General features: G+C 41.3%; 1 protein-coding gene across 3 annotated transcripts in view; it reads left to right on the forward strand.

The window, feature by feature from the left end:
* Positions 1–6,722, forward strand: part of MORC3 (MORC family CW-type zinc finger 3) — a 39,231-nt gene extending 32,509 nt beyond the window's left edge. For 2 of the 3 annotated variants that reach the window (XM_053916936.2, XM_053916934.2), the window contains 3 exons: positions 271–1,150; positions 2,477–2,634; positions 5,229–6,721. In XM_053916936.2, the coding sequence (XP_053772911.1) occupies positions 271–1,150; positions 2,477–2,634; positions 5,229–5,382 (1,192 nt within the window). In that variant the 3' untranslated portion in view covers positions 5,383–6,721. Of the gene's footprint in view, positions 1–270; positions 1,151–2,476; positions 2,635–5,228 lie in introns of all 3 variants that reach the window. The other variant, XM_053916933.2, reaches the window with a different exon arrangement.
* Positions 6,723–13,214: the final 6,492 nt, after the last annotated feature.

The following is a 13,214-nucleotide window of genomic DNA, read 5'->3' on the forward strand; positions in this document are numbered from 1 at the left end:
CTGGTTTGGGACAGGGGCACTGAGATGCCCAGAGGACAGCAGGTGAAGAGGTGTTCTGCAGTACACACCTGGCACTTTAACAACACCCCAGCAGTCTGTTTCCCCATCTGCAAAAGGAGAACATAATCTCCATTAGCTGTGTAATAAATACACCAATGTTTTAAAACATAAGCATGTGTCTTTATTTGAATTATAAGGTAGACTACTTCAAGATCATCTATTTTGTCCATATCTGTATTTTATATTAACTTCTATTAAAATTTTTTCTAGCATGAAACGGAGGCTTTGTACTCGTTCCTCAATTTTGAATGCAAAGCATCGGAGGTCCAGTAATCAAGCCTTTGACAATTCAGCTTATAAAGATGATGATGAAGATGTCATCATTTTAGAAGAAAACAGTACTCCCAAGCCTGCAGTAGATCATGATGTCGAAGTGAAAGCTGAGCAGAGTCACATCGAGCCAAGTGGTATTCAGGTCGAGCCTATGGCTGACATTGAACCTTGTGGCCAGACTAGTTCGACAGGCACCCTGCCATCCATGTGTGATCAGGCAACGGCTGTGGCCACCCAGACTGAAGTGCCAGGTTTAGTTGTCAAAAAGGAAGAAACTACCGAAAATGACATAAATACAAGAAATGATACAGCTATACTGCCGTCTTGTGCCGAAGGAAAGACATATGAAGCCCAGGAAACCTTTGATAAATCTGTGGGTGATGCTGGGTGCCAGTTAAATGAACTGAGAAATGAGCTGCTTCTAGTTACCCAAGAAAAAGAAAATTATAAAAGACAGTGTCAAATGTTTGCTGACGAAATCAGAGTGTTAAAACACAGGATACTGGAAATGATCAACAAATACGTGAAGAAGGAAACTTGCCATCAGTCCACTGAAACTGACGCTGTGTGTTTACTTGAAAGTGTTAATGGGAAATCTGAAAGCCCAGACCACGTGGTGTCTCAGTACCGGCAAGCTCTGGAAGAAATAGAAAGACTGAAAAAACAGTGCAGTGCTTTGCAGCATGTAAAGCCCGAATGTAGTCAGTGTTCCAATAACGAGAGCAAAAGTGAGGTGGACGAAATGGTTGTGCAGCTTGACGATGTGTTCAGACAGCTGGACAAATGCACTGTGGAGAGGGACCAGTATAAAAGCGAGGTGAGTCTTCGACATCATGCTAGTCCTGGGCACCCAGGGGCACCCACACCTTAACTGCCAGTTGCTAGATTGGGACCAGTCACTTAGTATTTCCATTTCCATTTAACTGGCACCCACTGTTCCTCCACTAGTTCTCAACTGGCGGTCGGTCCTCCTGGGGCATTTGGAAGCTCGGAGGGCTTGTTTGGGTTCTTGAATGTCTTGAGGAGATAGATGGGCATTGCTGGAATTTAATGGGTGATGGTGGGGTCTGGTAAGTGTCCTGTAGTGCGCACGACATTGCTGGGTTGCTCTGCTTGACAACGTGCAGCTGTCGTCTGAGATGGCTTTCAGGCCCAGCCATCATGTACCATCATGTACCGTCATGCCAGGCAGCGCAGGGAGGCAGGTTCCTGAAGGTTACTGATGTTCCATCTGTTGGGACTTAGTCTCCTGGCTAGTGGGTGCCTTGGAACTGTAGTCCTTATTCAGGGTTTTTTTGTTTGTTTGTTTCATTTTGTTTTGTTTGATTTTTTATTGAGGAAAAAACCTTAGACATCAGGAGGCAAGTAGTAAGTAGCCTCTGCACATGCCCCCAATTCAAATGTGGGCAGCTGCTGCTTTTTAAATTCTCACCTGAGGATATGTTTATTGATTTGAGAGGGAGAAGGTGAGAGAGAGAAACATTGATCGGTTGCACTCTTACTGGGGATCAAACCTGCGACCTAGGTATGTGTCCTGGCTGGAGATTGAACTCACAACCTTTTGGTGTACACGATGGTGCCCCAGCCAACTGAGCAGCTCAGTCAGGGTTGGGGAGCTCCTTTTTTAAGAGCATCTCTGTTAAGTGTCCTATTTACATGGTGTTGGAAAGGTTTAGCAAACTCTGCTAAAAAGAGTTTGGAAACAAGTACTGCCCGTTCCTGGAAATGCTTCTCTGCCTGACTGCTCTGACTTCTGTCTCCACTGCGGTTGGCCTCAGAGCTGGGTGGCAAAATGTATCCCAACCACCGCTAGCTGTGCGTTACAGCTTTGAGCTGCTGAGTGCAGGGAGCAAAAGCCGCTGGCATGGCAGCAGAATTTAGGTGCTTTTCTTTTGGTTTCCCAGTCTTTTTAGGTACCATTTGTTTTCCATCGGATGGTAATTGGCATTTTGTAGCCTTTCAATTTAAAAAGATGTACAGGTGAAATTAAACAAATGAAGCCTAGTTTATAGAAAGCTGTTGGAGGTTCTCTCTTTTTTATGGCAATTTTCATCAAGCTGGTTTTCCACTTTTAGCTTAAATTTATACTTTGATAATTAGTAATTTTCAAAATTTTATGGTTAAGAAATCAATTTTTTGTTAGGTTGAATTATTGGAAATGGAGAAATCACAAATTCGTATACAGTGTGAAGAACTGAAAACTGAAATTGAACAATTAAAATCTGTAAGTCAACAAAAAGGACCAGATGTTTCGACCTCAAGTGCTGTTGAGGAGTCTGTGAAGTACGCTGACGGGGAAAGGTAATGTCGGACGGGCCTTTGGCGGCGGCGCAGTGCGGGGGTAGCGAGGGCCTGGTTTGCCAGCACACGCCTGACACGACGGCTCGTCTGCCCAGAGCGGCTGCTGACTGCTGGGGTCCCAGCACTGTGCGCAGGAGAGAAGTGCACGTCATCATCCTTCCGTCAAAAACTAACAGTTTGGGTTCAACTTAAGTGAAATGGGAATTTAAAGCAGTTGGTTGGTCAGAGAGGTATAGAATGCTTGATTCCTTAAAAGTGGTACCTTGGTACTCATTAATTTGTTCCAATGCGTGGCAAACAAGTGACGATTGATGAAGCATTTTGTCTTGCGGGCGGTGGTGTGACTCATACAAGTTCTAGCAAGTGCGATGAGTAGTAAGCAGGCACCAAGTGCTGAGACGTTTTTTCTCATCAAAACGCCGTGAGTACTACGTTTGACAGCTTCCGAGGTACCACTGTACGTTCGCATTTGGCACCATTTCTTTATGGATTGCCATCCTCATTTTAATACTGTGTGCCTTCCCCGATCTTAACTTTTAGGAAGTCCTGAAGTTACTTTAAAAAAAAAAATGCCATAGTACAACTGTTTGATTATTAGAAGTTCTGTGAAAACAAGAACACAGCAAATGAATGATTACCCTACCTCAGTAAGATATAAAATAAGATTGGGGCTCTGTTTTGATTTGCTTTGTTTGTGAGAGAGGGGGAGCTGAGGTGGGAGGGGACTGTGCTGGCACCTCACTGTTGGGAAACGGGCGTTCCGGGCTAAACCTGCGCGCTTCTCCCTGCCAGTGCGGTAGGCCCTCGGATCTCAGAGGTGCTGTTGAGAGGTAGTCTCCTACCGTCCTCATTGACATCACTTACTACTGCATGTTTTAGCTAAAGTTTTCAAAAATTTAATGAAATCTGTTCATGGACATAGAAGGAATAGAGCACTTCATACAAGCATGGAGGGAAAGATGTCAGAGAAGGTTCCCAACTGGCGTTTCTAAAAATGGGAACGGCAGGCATCTCTGCTGCTGGTAGAATCGCAGAGCCTGGAGCCACCGTGCATTTTATGGCATCGGAAACTTGAACGATCTCCCACACGCTTCTCTTGCACACTAACCTTTGAGTAACTGATGGTTTTTTAGCCGTGTGCTTTCCATAGCAGTCCAGCCACATGTGGCTGCTGACACTTGACATCTGAGTAGTCTGGCCTGAGATGTGCTTCACGTATGAAATGCATTCTAGAATTTGAAGCCCTAGTATGAAAAGAAAAAGAATGTAAAATACCTTAGTAAAAATATACTTTCATAATATGATGAAATGATATTTTAGTAACATAAAGTTAACTAAAATGTATAACTAAAATAGTTGCATTTTACTTTTTACCTGAACTATTTGAACATTTAAAGTTGTGTATGCAGCTCACGATACTTCTCCCGGACATCAAAAATAGGGGGTCTGTGACCTGTCTGGTAGATGAGAGGAATTAGCCAGAGACCATCAAAGACCTAAAGGAGGGGTCACAGAGTCACACTAGTCTTTTCTCTGCTGCTCATGTAGACAGTTTTCGGCTCTGAGAAAGGGGATATTCTTGGTAGGACACAGGATGGTTAATAATTTCTGCAGAGCAGGCCCGAAGAGTACGTCCCCATGGGAGATGGGTGGGAAAGCCTGGACAGAGCTCTGGCTGCCGTGAAGATGATGTTAGATTCTACCAGCATCCGGCCCGAGGGAATCTGACCAGGCAGGCCGACGGAACAGGTTTCCAGTCCCATTTTTGTGCACTGTTATCCCAGAGATGAGTGTCTTGCCCCAATCAGAGGGTTCCTCTCTACAGAGGTCAGTGTCCGTGAACTGCATGTGGACTTAAGCTCGAGGCTGCAGAGCCAGCAGCTGCAGCCTTCTTTCCATCCTTGTGTTTCACTCTGTCTTTGAAGCTCAGGCTGCTGTGTATGTAGCTGTAGGTATTTAAAGTCTGCGGTGTTGATATTCAGATGTGTGTATTTGAATGTGGAAGGAATGATAATGGTGACCATATCCAGGACTCCTCAGTGTTTTCAGAAAAAGTTTCCTGTAAATAAATGTATTTTTAAAAATGGGTAGTCAGCGACCTTTAGCACGAAGTCTTGCATTTTTAAAAGTCTTGTTTAACATTATTTAACCCAATGTTTTACAAGCTTATTTGACCACAGAACTGTTTCTTTTTCCTCTTACGCAAAAATGGGCATCTCCTAGAACGTGGTTCAGGGACAATTCAGTTTGTTTTCCTCAAAGGGAGCTGAAACTCAAGGAGATGTGTTGTTCTTCTTACACCAGTTCTCACTAGTGTAGCACTGTTGTTTTCTAGAAGATTTTACGTTGTAAATAACATCTTGTAATTTGCACACTTCACCATGTTTTCTCCAGTCTCAAATCAAAATTGTATTATTTGCACCCAGAGCCTTGAGTGTTAGGAAACACTACCGACCAACAGATACATAAATACCACATTGAGTTATAAATTATCAAATAAGTGGGTTAATGTTTCCTGTAAATATTAAGCCCTAAATGAATATTAAACTGTACTACAATGTCCATCTAATGAATGTCATATTTGTCATTTGCAGCCTCAAACTGCGGTCTCTCCGAGTTAACGTAGGACAACTGCTGGCCATGATTGTGCCTGACCTCGATCTTCAGCAAGTGAATTATGATGTGGATGTCGTTGATGAGATTTTAGGGCAAGTTGTTGAGCAAATGAGTGAGATCAGTAGTTCTTAAAGTATATTTTATATGAAATAATAAAGTAATTCCTCCGTTCCTCTGGTTGTACTGCTTTGAAAGTGTAAACAGTTTTGTGTCACAGCTGTGACAGGTGACAGACGGAAGAACCATGATCTTCACTGTACCCTGTGCATTCAGATGTGGACACAAGCTCGTGGGCAGGGCACCACCCCTTCCAAAATGCCCATGAGTCGTTGATTTTGAGCGGCTGAATAGCTAACTCATGTTCCTGGTATAAAATGTAAATATTTGTAATTAAGTCTGCACATATTTTTTTATTGCCCTAGCGGACATAAACGTCTTTCTCACCAAGAGGTTCTCAGGTTGCTCCTGACCTTTGTGCAGTCTCCTCTGGTTTCCCAAAGTGTATTTTTATCTAAGGGTGGGCTGTGCCATAGTACAGACAGGAGGCTGCCTTCGGCTTTGTCACAGAGCAGGTGGACAGGCGTTGTAACACATGGAGGGACACTTCGGATAAGTTGTGAGTGAGTTGAGTATTAATGTTTCTTTACTATAAATTCTTATCTCTGGAAACATTTTATTCATGAAAATAAGGTAAGCAGCAACTTCTCCATCCATTTTGCTGGGATATTTTCTGTGCTGAGATTGCCAATCATGATTCAAGTGTTTTTATCGGACACAAAAAGGATATTCAGTATAAAAAAGTATCAAGTATTTTAACTGCCTCACCATGTTTACGTTGAAGCCCATTTTTGGCTGCTTAGCATGGAGTGGGCATGGCAATAGTTAAATATTTCTTTTATGAAATTTCCTGTACAGCCTTTTATAGGGTTACTACAGGTTAACGTGAGTCGGGGAAGACAGTCTTTCTCGAACAGTACTGCATACCTTTTATTATATTACAGACCTAAGTGTTTTATATCCTGGAGTTAAGAGCAAATTGTCCTAGGATTATAGTATTACATCCCATAAAAATGAATGCTTTATTGGTTCCTTGTTTTGTGCAATTTTGAAGAGATGGCTTTTTATTAAATATAACTGTGTATATGTAATTAGTTTTCCACAACTAAAATGCGCATTATTTTTTCAAAGTTTTATCATTGCTATTTATTTTTACTTTTGTTTCTGATCATTTCATACATGTTCCTTTTTGTATGTATGCTTAATTACACGTGCCATGTATAATATCTAATTTTCACTGTATATTTTGTTCTAGAAAAAGCAAATAAATGAAGACTGTTTTATTTGCTTGATAAAATAATTGAAAGTGTATTTTTGGTATGAAGCTGGTTTTCTGTCACAATTGTATCTGCCCAAAATTTAAAATATCTTATAATAAAATAAAAATATATATGATGGCTAACTCTTCAGATATTACTTTTAAAGAATTCTATATTCAAATTATGTTTTGAAAACTAAAATCGTGTCCATTAAGACCCTATCCTAAAGTTGAACTCATTTTACTATATTTTAAAAAGATTTTATTTATTCATGTTTAGAGGGAGGGAGAAAGAGAGGAAGAGAAAAATCAATGTGTGGTTGCCTCTTGTGCACCCCCTACTGGGGACCTGACCTGGCCCACAACTCATGTGCCCTGACTAGGAATCGAACTAGTGACCCTTTGGTTCAAAGGCCAGCACTCAATCCACTGAGCCACACTTGCCAGGGCTCATTTTACTATATTAATTATAATTTATATTTAGAATACTAAGACTATCTCCATTAAAATTCTGAGGCTTATGTTGAGAGGGAGTGCATGTGTGTGCTTACATTTGGCACTTGAAAAACTTTTTCTGTGTCTAAATCATTTCAAGAAACCTTGTCTGAATCATAGCTACCTAGAGCCGGCCTAAGTTTGTGAATATTTATGTAGCAGTTCTTTCTGGGATTTGCTACTTTTCCTTTTGGTCAGCTCTATTCTTGCAAAAATATATGTATGTTGTATGGACATTTGGCCTAATGGGAACGTTAATCATAGGGTTAATAAGAGAACCTTGTTTGCTAAATTGGTTCTTTGGAAGTACTTGCTTATTTTTCGCCCTTAAGAAAATATTGCCAAATTCTGATTCTTTGAAAATATGGCTAACAAATTTTAACAGAAGTAACATGGACTTTCATGGCATATATACCATTTAGGTATAGGTACTTATGTTTTTTGTTAAGTTAAATTTGTAAAAGGCTAAAGTATGAGGGCATTGTTGCTTAAACACATTATTATAATTTTTAAAGTATATTTTGTTGATTATGCTATTATCGTTTTCCCAATTTTCTCCTTTCTCCCCCCTCCCCCCTGCACTCCCAACCCCCCAGTGTTCCCCTGTAGTTCATGTCCATGGGTTGCACATATAAGTTCTTTGACTTCTCTGTTTCTAATACCATTCTTAACCTCTCCCATCTATTTTATGCCTACAAATTATGCTTCTTATTCCCTGTACCTCCCCCCGCATTCTTCCCCTCGCCCTCCCCCCGAAAACCCTCCATGTGATGTCCATTTCTGAGATTCTGTTCCTCTTCTAGTTGTTTGCTTAGTATTTGTTTTGTTGGGTTTTTTTTTTTTTTCTTTTTTTAGGTTCAGTTGTTGATAGTTGTGAGTTTGTTGTCATTTTACCGTTCATAGTTTTGGATCTTCCTCAATTTCTTAGATAAGTCCCTTTACCATTTCATATAATAAGGGCTTGTTGATGATGAACTCCTTTAACTTGACCTTATCTGGGAAGCACTTTATCTGCCCTTCCATTCTAAGTGGAAGCTTTGCCGGATAGAGTAATCTAGGTTGTAGGTCCTTGCTTTTCATGACTTCAAGTACTTCTATCCAGCCCCTTCTTACCTGCAAGGTTGAGAAATCAGCTGATAGTCTTATGGGATCTCCTGTGTAGGTAACTGTCTCCTTTCTTCTTGCTGCTTTTAAGACTCTCTCTTTATCTTTAATCTCGGTAACTTAATGTGATATGCCTTGGTGTGTTCCTCCTTGGGTCCAGTTTCTTCGAGACTCTGGGTTTCCTGGACTTCCTGGAAGTCTATTTCCTTTGCCAGATTGGGGAAGTTTTCGTTCATTATTTGTTCAAATAAGTTTTCAATTTCTTGCTCTTCCTCTTCTTCTTCTGGCTCCCCTATAATTCAGATATTGGACCGTTTAAAGTTGTCCCAGAGGTTCCTAAGCCTCTCTTCATTGTTTTTGAATTCTTATTTCTTCATTCTGTTCCAGTTGGATGTTTGGATATTTATTTCTTCCTTTTGTTCTAAATTGTTGCTTTGAGTCCTGGTTTCCTTCCTGTCAGTGTTAGTTCCCTGAATATTTTGCTTTATTTCATATTGGGTACCCTTCATTTGTTCCTTCATTTTGCGATCAAACTCAATCAGTTCTGTGAGCATCCTGATTACCCGGGTTTTGATTTCCACATCAGATAGGTTGGCTATATCTCCTCATCGCGTATCTTTCTCTGGAGTTTTGCTCTGTTCTTTCATTTGGACCATATTTCTTTGTCTCGGTGTACCTGTTAAGTTGTAAGGGGCAGGGCCTTAGGTATTCACCAGGGCAGGGCAATCCCCTTTGCTGTGTTGTGGCGCTGTAGGTCTGGTTGATCTGGTTCACTGTTTCTTTAATTCCTTGGTTGTTGGAGTTCTTTGCTGTTTGGTTTTCTGGCACTTCTGGTTGTTTATTGTTTTTAGATTGGTTATTAACCTCCTTTTTGTTGTGTGAGGAAGCAAAGGGTCTCTACCTATGCCTCCATCTTGGCCGCATCTCAAAAGAAATTATTTTTTATTGTATTTTTTCCATTACCATTTACCTCCATTATTACTCCCCCCAATCATCACACTGTTGTCCATGTCTGTAAGTCCCTTTTCCTTTTTGCTGGATCCCTCTACCCCGCCGAGCTGTCAGCCAACTCTCTCTGAGTCTATTTTGCTTGTTTGTTCAATTTGTTCATTAGATTCCACATATGAGTGAAATCCTGTGGTCTTTGTCTTTCACTGACTGGCTTATTTCACTCAGCATAATGTTCTCCACATCCATCCACACTGTCGCAAAGGGTAAAATTGTCTTTTATAGCTGAGTAGTATTCCATTTTGTAAGTGTCCCATAATTGTTTTGTCCATTCATCTACTGGTGGACACATGGGCTGTTTCCATATCTTGGAGATTGTAAATAACGCTGCAGTGAACATTAGTGTTCCAGGTTTCTTCAGATAAATTCCCAGAAGTGAAATCATAAGGCAGTTCCATTTTTCATTTTTTGAGGTATCTCCATACCGCTTTCCACAGTGGCTGCACCAGGCTGCATTCCCACCAACAATGCAGAAGGACTCCCTTTCCTCACATCCTTGCCAGCACTTGTTATTTGTTTATTTATTGGCGATAGCCATTCTGACCTGTGTGAGGTGGTGTCTCATTGAGGTTTTAATTTGCATTTCTCTGATGATTGGTGACATTGAGCATCTTTTCATATGTCTATGGGCCATCTCTATGTCCTTTTTGGATAAACTAATTATTTTTAAAACAAAAACAGCATGAGGAAGGAAACCAGAATAGTCCACAACCCCAACACACAGGATCCGCTGTAGTCAGCTAAGGCTGCAAGGCAGTGAAAGCTGCGTGCTGACACAGCAGGCAGGAGCGCTGTGTCATATGGATGGGTGTGTCCGCCACCTGAGTCCCACATTGCTGGGGCATAGGTGCTGCTGACGGCTGCGCATGGCCTCAGACGCTTGACTCTGGCTATCACAGCCCGTTAGGTCACTAGTTGTCAGGGAGGAATAGTTGAAGTGGCGTATTCTGGTGGTTCTCGCCAGCAGCTGCATACTGGCATCACCTGGGGAGATTTTTGAACTCCCAGCGGGAAGATGTGCCCTGTGCTAATTAAGTCGAAGTCTTTGGGATTGGACCAGATACCAGTATTTTTTTAAGGCTTCCTTCCCAGTGTGCCTTCAGAGCCAAGAACTGTTGTCTGTACCTTCAAGTATAGAGGAGCATTTACAGATGTTGAACTCGGGTGGTTGCTGAAACAAACCCAGAATCAGCATGGCCACTTTCTCACTGGGGTGAGCAAGTTCGGGGGAGGGAAACAGTTGTTGGAAGTGGAACAGAATGGTGTAAATGGCTTACAGTGAAAAGACCTCCCCACCTCCTCCCTAAGGGTAACTACCACTGTTCTGTATGTCCTAGAAAATACCAGTTGTGTGCATGTACATACATTCATATGTATGTGTTCAGTTTATATTAAAGTTTATATCTTTATATTTGATTGCATGTTTGTATCAAATTTACACGAAGATATTACAGCATATAACCAGTAACATTTCCATGACTTTAGTCATATTGTACGACATGAGTATGTTCCCAGTGCTCATTTATTTCTCATCTTTTGATATTACAAAAAAGGCTACTATGGAAATTAATAAATGTGCACCACACACACTTTTTCAAGGATATCCAGAGTATAAGTCCCCTGCAGTGAATATTGATAGGTCAAAGAGAGTATGCTATGTACATTTTAATAATGTTGCCATCCATTTTTTAAATTATTTAGTTTTAGACGGGAAGGGAGGGAAAAAAGGGAGAGAAACATCACTATGGTTGCCTCTCACCCACAATGGTTGCAGGAGCTGATACTCCTATGAAAAATGTATGTGCATGTCTTTTCATTTATCTCTCCATCAAACTTACTTTTCCTAATCTGATAGGTGAAAAAATCGTCTCCCGTTGGACGTGTTCATATGTGTTACTGACCATTGTAATTTCTTCTTCTGAATAGTACATCATATTCTTTGCCTATTTTCTTTTGGGTCCATTGTCTTACTGCTTTAAAGAAGTTAGCTTGTGTCAGAGTGGCCCATGCATTCCCCAGACCACACCCAGCTTTCAGGAAGTCTACAGGTTGTCTTTTTTTTAAACAGCCTCGGTGGATTCATGTCTTTCCATATATTTATCTTTTGGACATTAGCCATGGCCCACAAAAAGAATGCTATTAATATCTGCTTGGTGTGCAGGAAGATATTTATTTGTTAGCTTTTTGGAATTAAATTTCGTGATCACAAATTAATTTCCATAAACTGTCCTGTAGGGAGAAAATCAAGACCAGAGGAGTGTCTCGGTCAATTCAAGCCATTCAAATACACTCATTACGAAATGGATGCGGCCAGAGTGAATTTAGTGATACAAAACGAGTGTGAATCACAAATTAATTTCCTATACATTCTAATAAGAATGAGTTGTGAGTAAATGCTACTTCCTATTTCAAATATGCAAAATAAGTTAACCTCAAGGTTCACTGTTAATTTCTGCCACAGCAGTCAGATCTCAGTATCACGGACAATATACAGACTCAGTTGAAATCTGATTCGGCTGCTTCTTTCAGACAAATGTAATGGTGCTTTTAGAGTACAGAGTGTTGAGTACATGAGTCAGCAGTCTTCCTCATCATCACCCACTGGTTTCCCTGTAAATGGGCTGTGTTTTGAAAGTTCGTATTGTGATGTGAACCAAGACTGACTTAAAGTAACTTGGTTTTACAGTTTTTTCTATGTAGGCAGTTGTCCTGTGTGTTGGTTGTCCCCTTTTTACTCCCTGGGGTGGACTGTTTCTCAAAACGTGTTTGTGGAGGTGTGGAAACACGGTAGTGCATTGTTCCTTTCCTTCCTTTCTTTTCTTCCTTTCTTCCTTTCTTTCTCGAGAAAACACTTGGCACAGCCCAGGGCACCACTCGGGACCACCAGCTCCAAGCAGGAATCAATATCAGGTCTCAAAATTTTTCACCACGAAAGCCAACTCCTTTGTGTACATTTAAGCCTGTGTCATACTTTATAATCCACAGTCTAGAATCCTGGTGTCCCCGGAGATGGTCAGAGGGTTCATTTGTGAATCGACAGCATTGGTCAGACATTTGGAGAGTCCTGGTTATGGGAGACATTGAATCCCGGTCTTTTTCCAGCTCAGACTGATTATCAGGTTCACATGGGAGCTTCTGAAGGTGTAGACCCCTGGGCGGCGCTGCTGGATGGTCTGAATGAGCGGGCCTGGGTGGGACAGGAATCGACGTCCAGATCACCCTCAGAATGTATTAGTTGTCCCCAGTCCAAGCTCTCTAAGTCCTAACCATGACTTGAGAGAGGACATCTACAAGCCACCTATCTGTATTAAGTTATCCTAGCTTCCTGTAGAAATGGAAGCTTACGGATCTTCGTTCTTGACAACACGAGACATCCATTTGTAGACAACTTCTACACCGCTCATAAAACTGGCTAAAAGCATCAACCAGCATCTATGTAAGAATCCATGTCAGTTCTTTTTCCTAAAAATGCCATGAAGAGATGGTTCTGCAGATGAACCTCTATTTTATCAGGTAGAAGCAATGCATCCCAAGGTATCTGTCTCATGGTCTTTGAGGAAGCTCATGGTTAAACTGTCCCATTTAGTAAATTATTCCATTATAAAAGGCCTGCATTTATTTTTGCCTTCTGACTTACAACTTTTAAAGGTTATATTGTGCTTTTAAAAAATGTCTATGAGCACATCTGTTAATCAAGGTATAATGGAAGCAATCCAGGTACTGAACAATCCCATAGCTTTGAACTCTCGAAAATGTTCTAGAAGCCAAAATATAAAAAACATCTCATTTTTCACTTGCAAAAGGAGAAAGAGACCTGGTGGATTTCAGTGCCTTGATACCTAGAGAGAAAGGGAGAGGAGGGGAAAGGTGGGAAGTCGGAGAGTCGAGTGGGGAGGCTTTCTTCTGCAAGGTGGCACAGGCTAGCACTAGTTTTGCAAATCCCTTGGCCTTGAAGGCCCAGAAACCTGCTGGTAGTGAGTACAAGGAGCGTCAGTCTGTCGGTCAATCTCACATCCACCAAGCTCCCAGACTAAAGTATGCA

The sequence above is a fragment of the Desmodus rotundus genome, chromosome 2 (assembly GCF_022682495.2).
Source record: "Desmodus rotundus isolate HL8 chromosome 2, HLdesRot8A.1, whole genome shotgun sequence".
NCBI classification, from domain to species: Eukaryota; Metazoa; Chordata; class Mammalia; order Chiroptera; family Phyllostomidae; genus Desmodus; species Desmodus rotundus.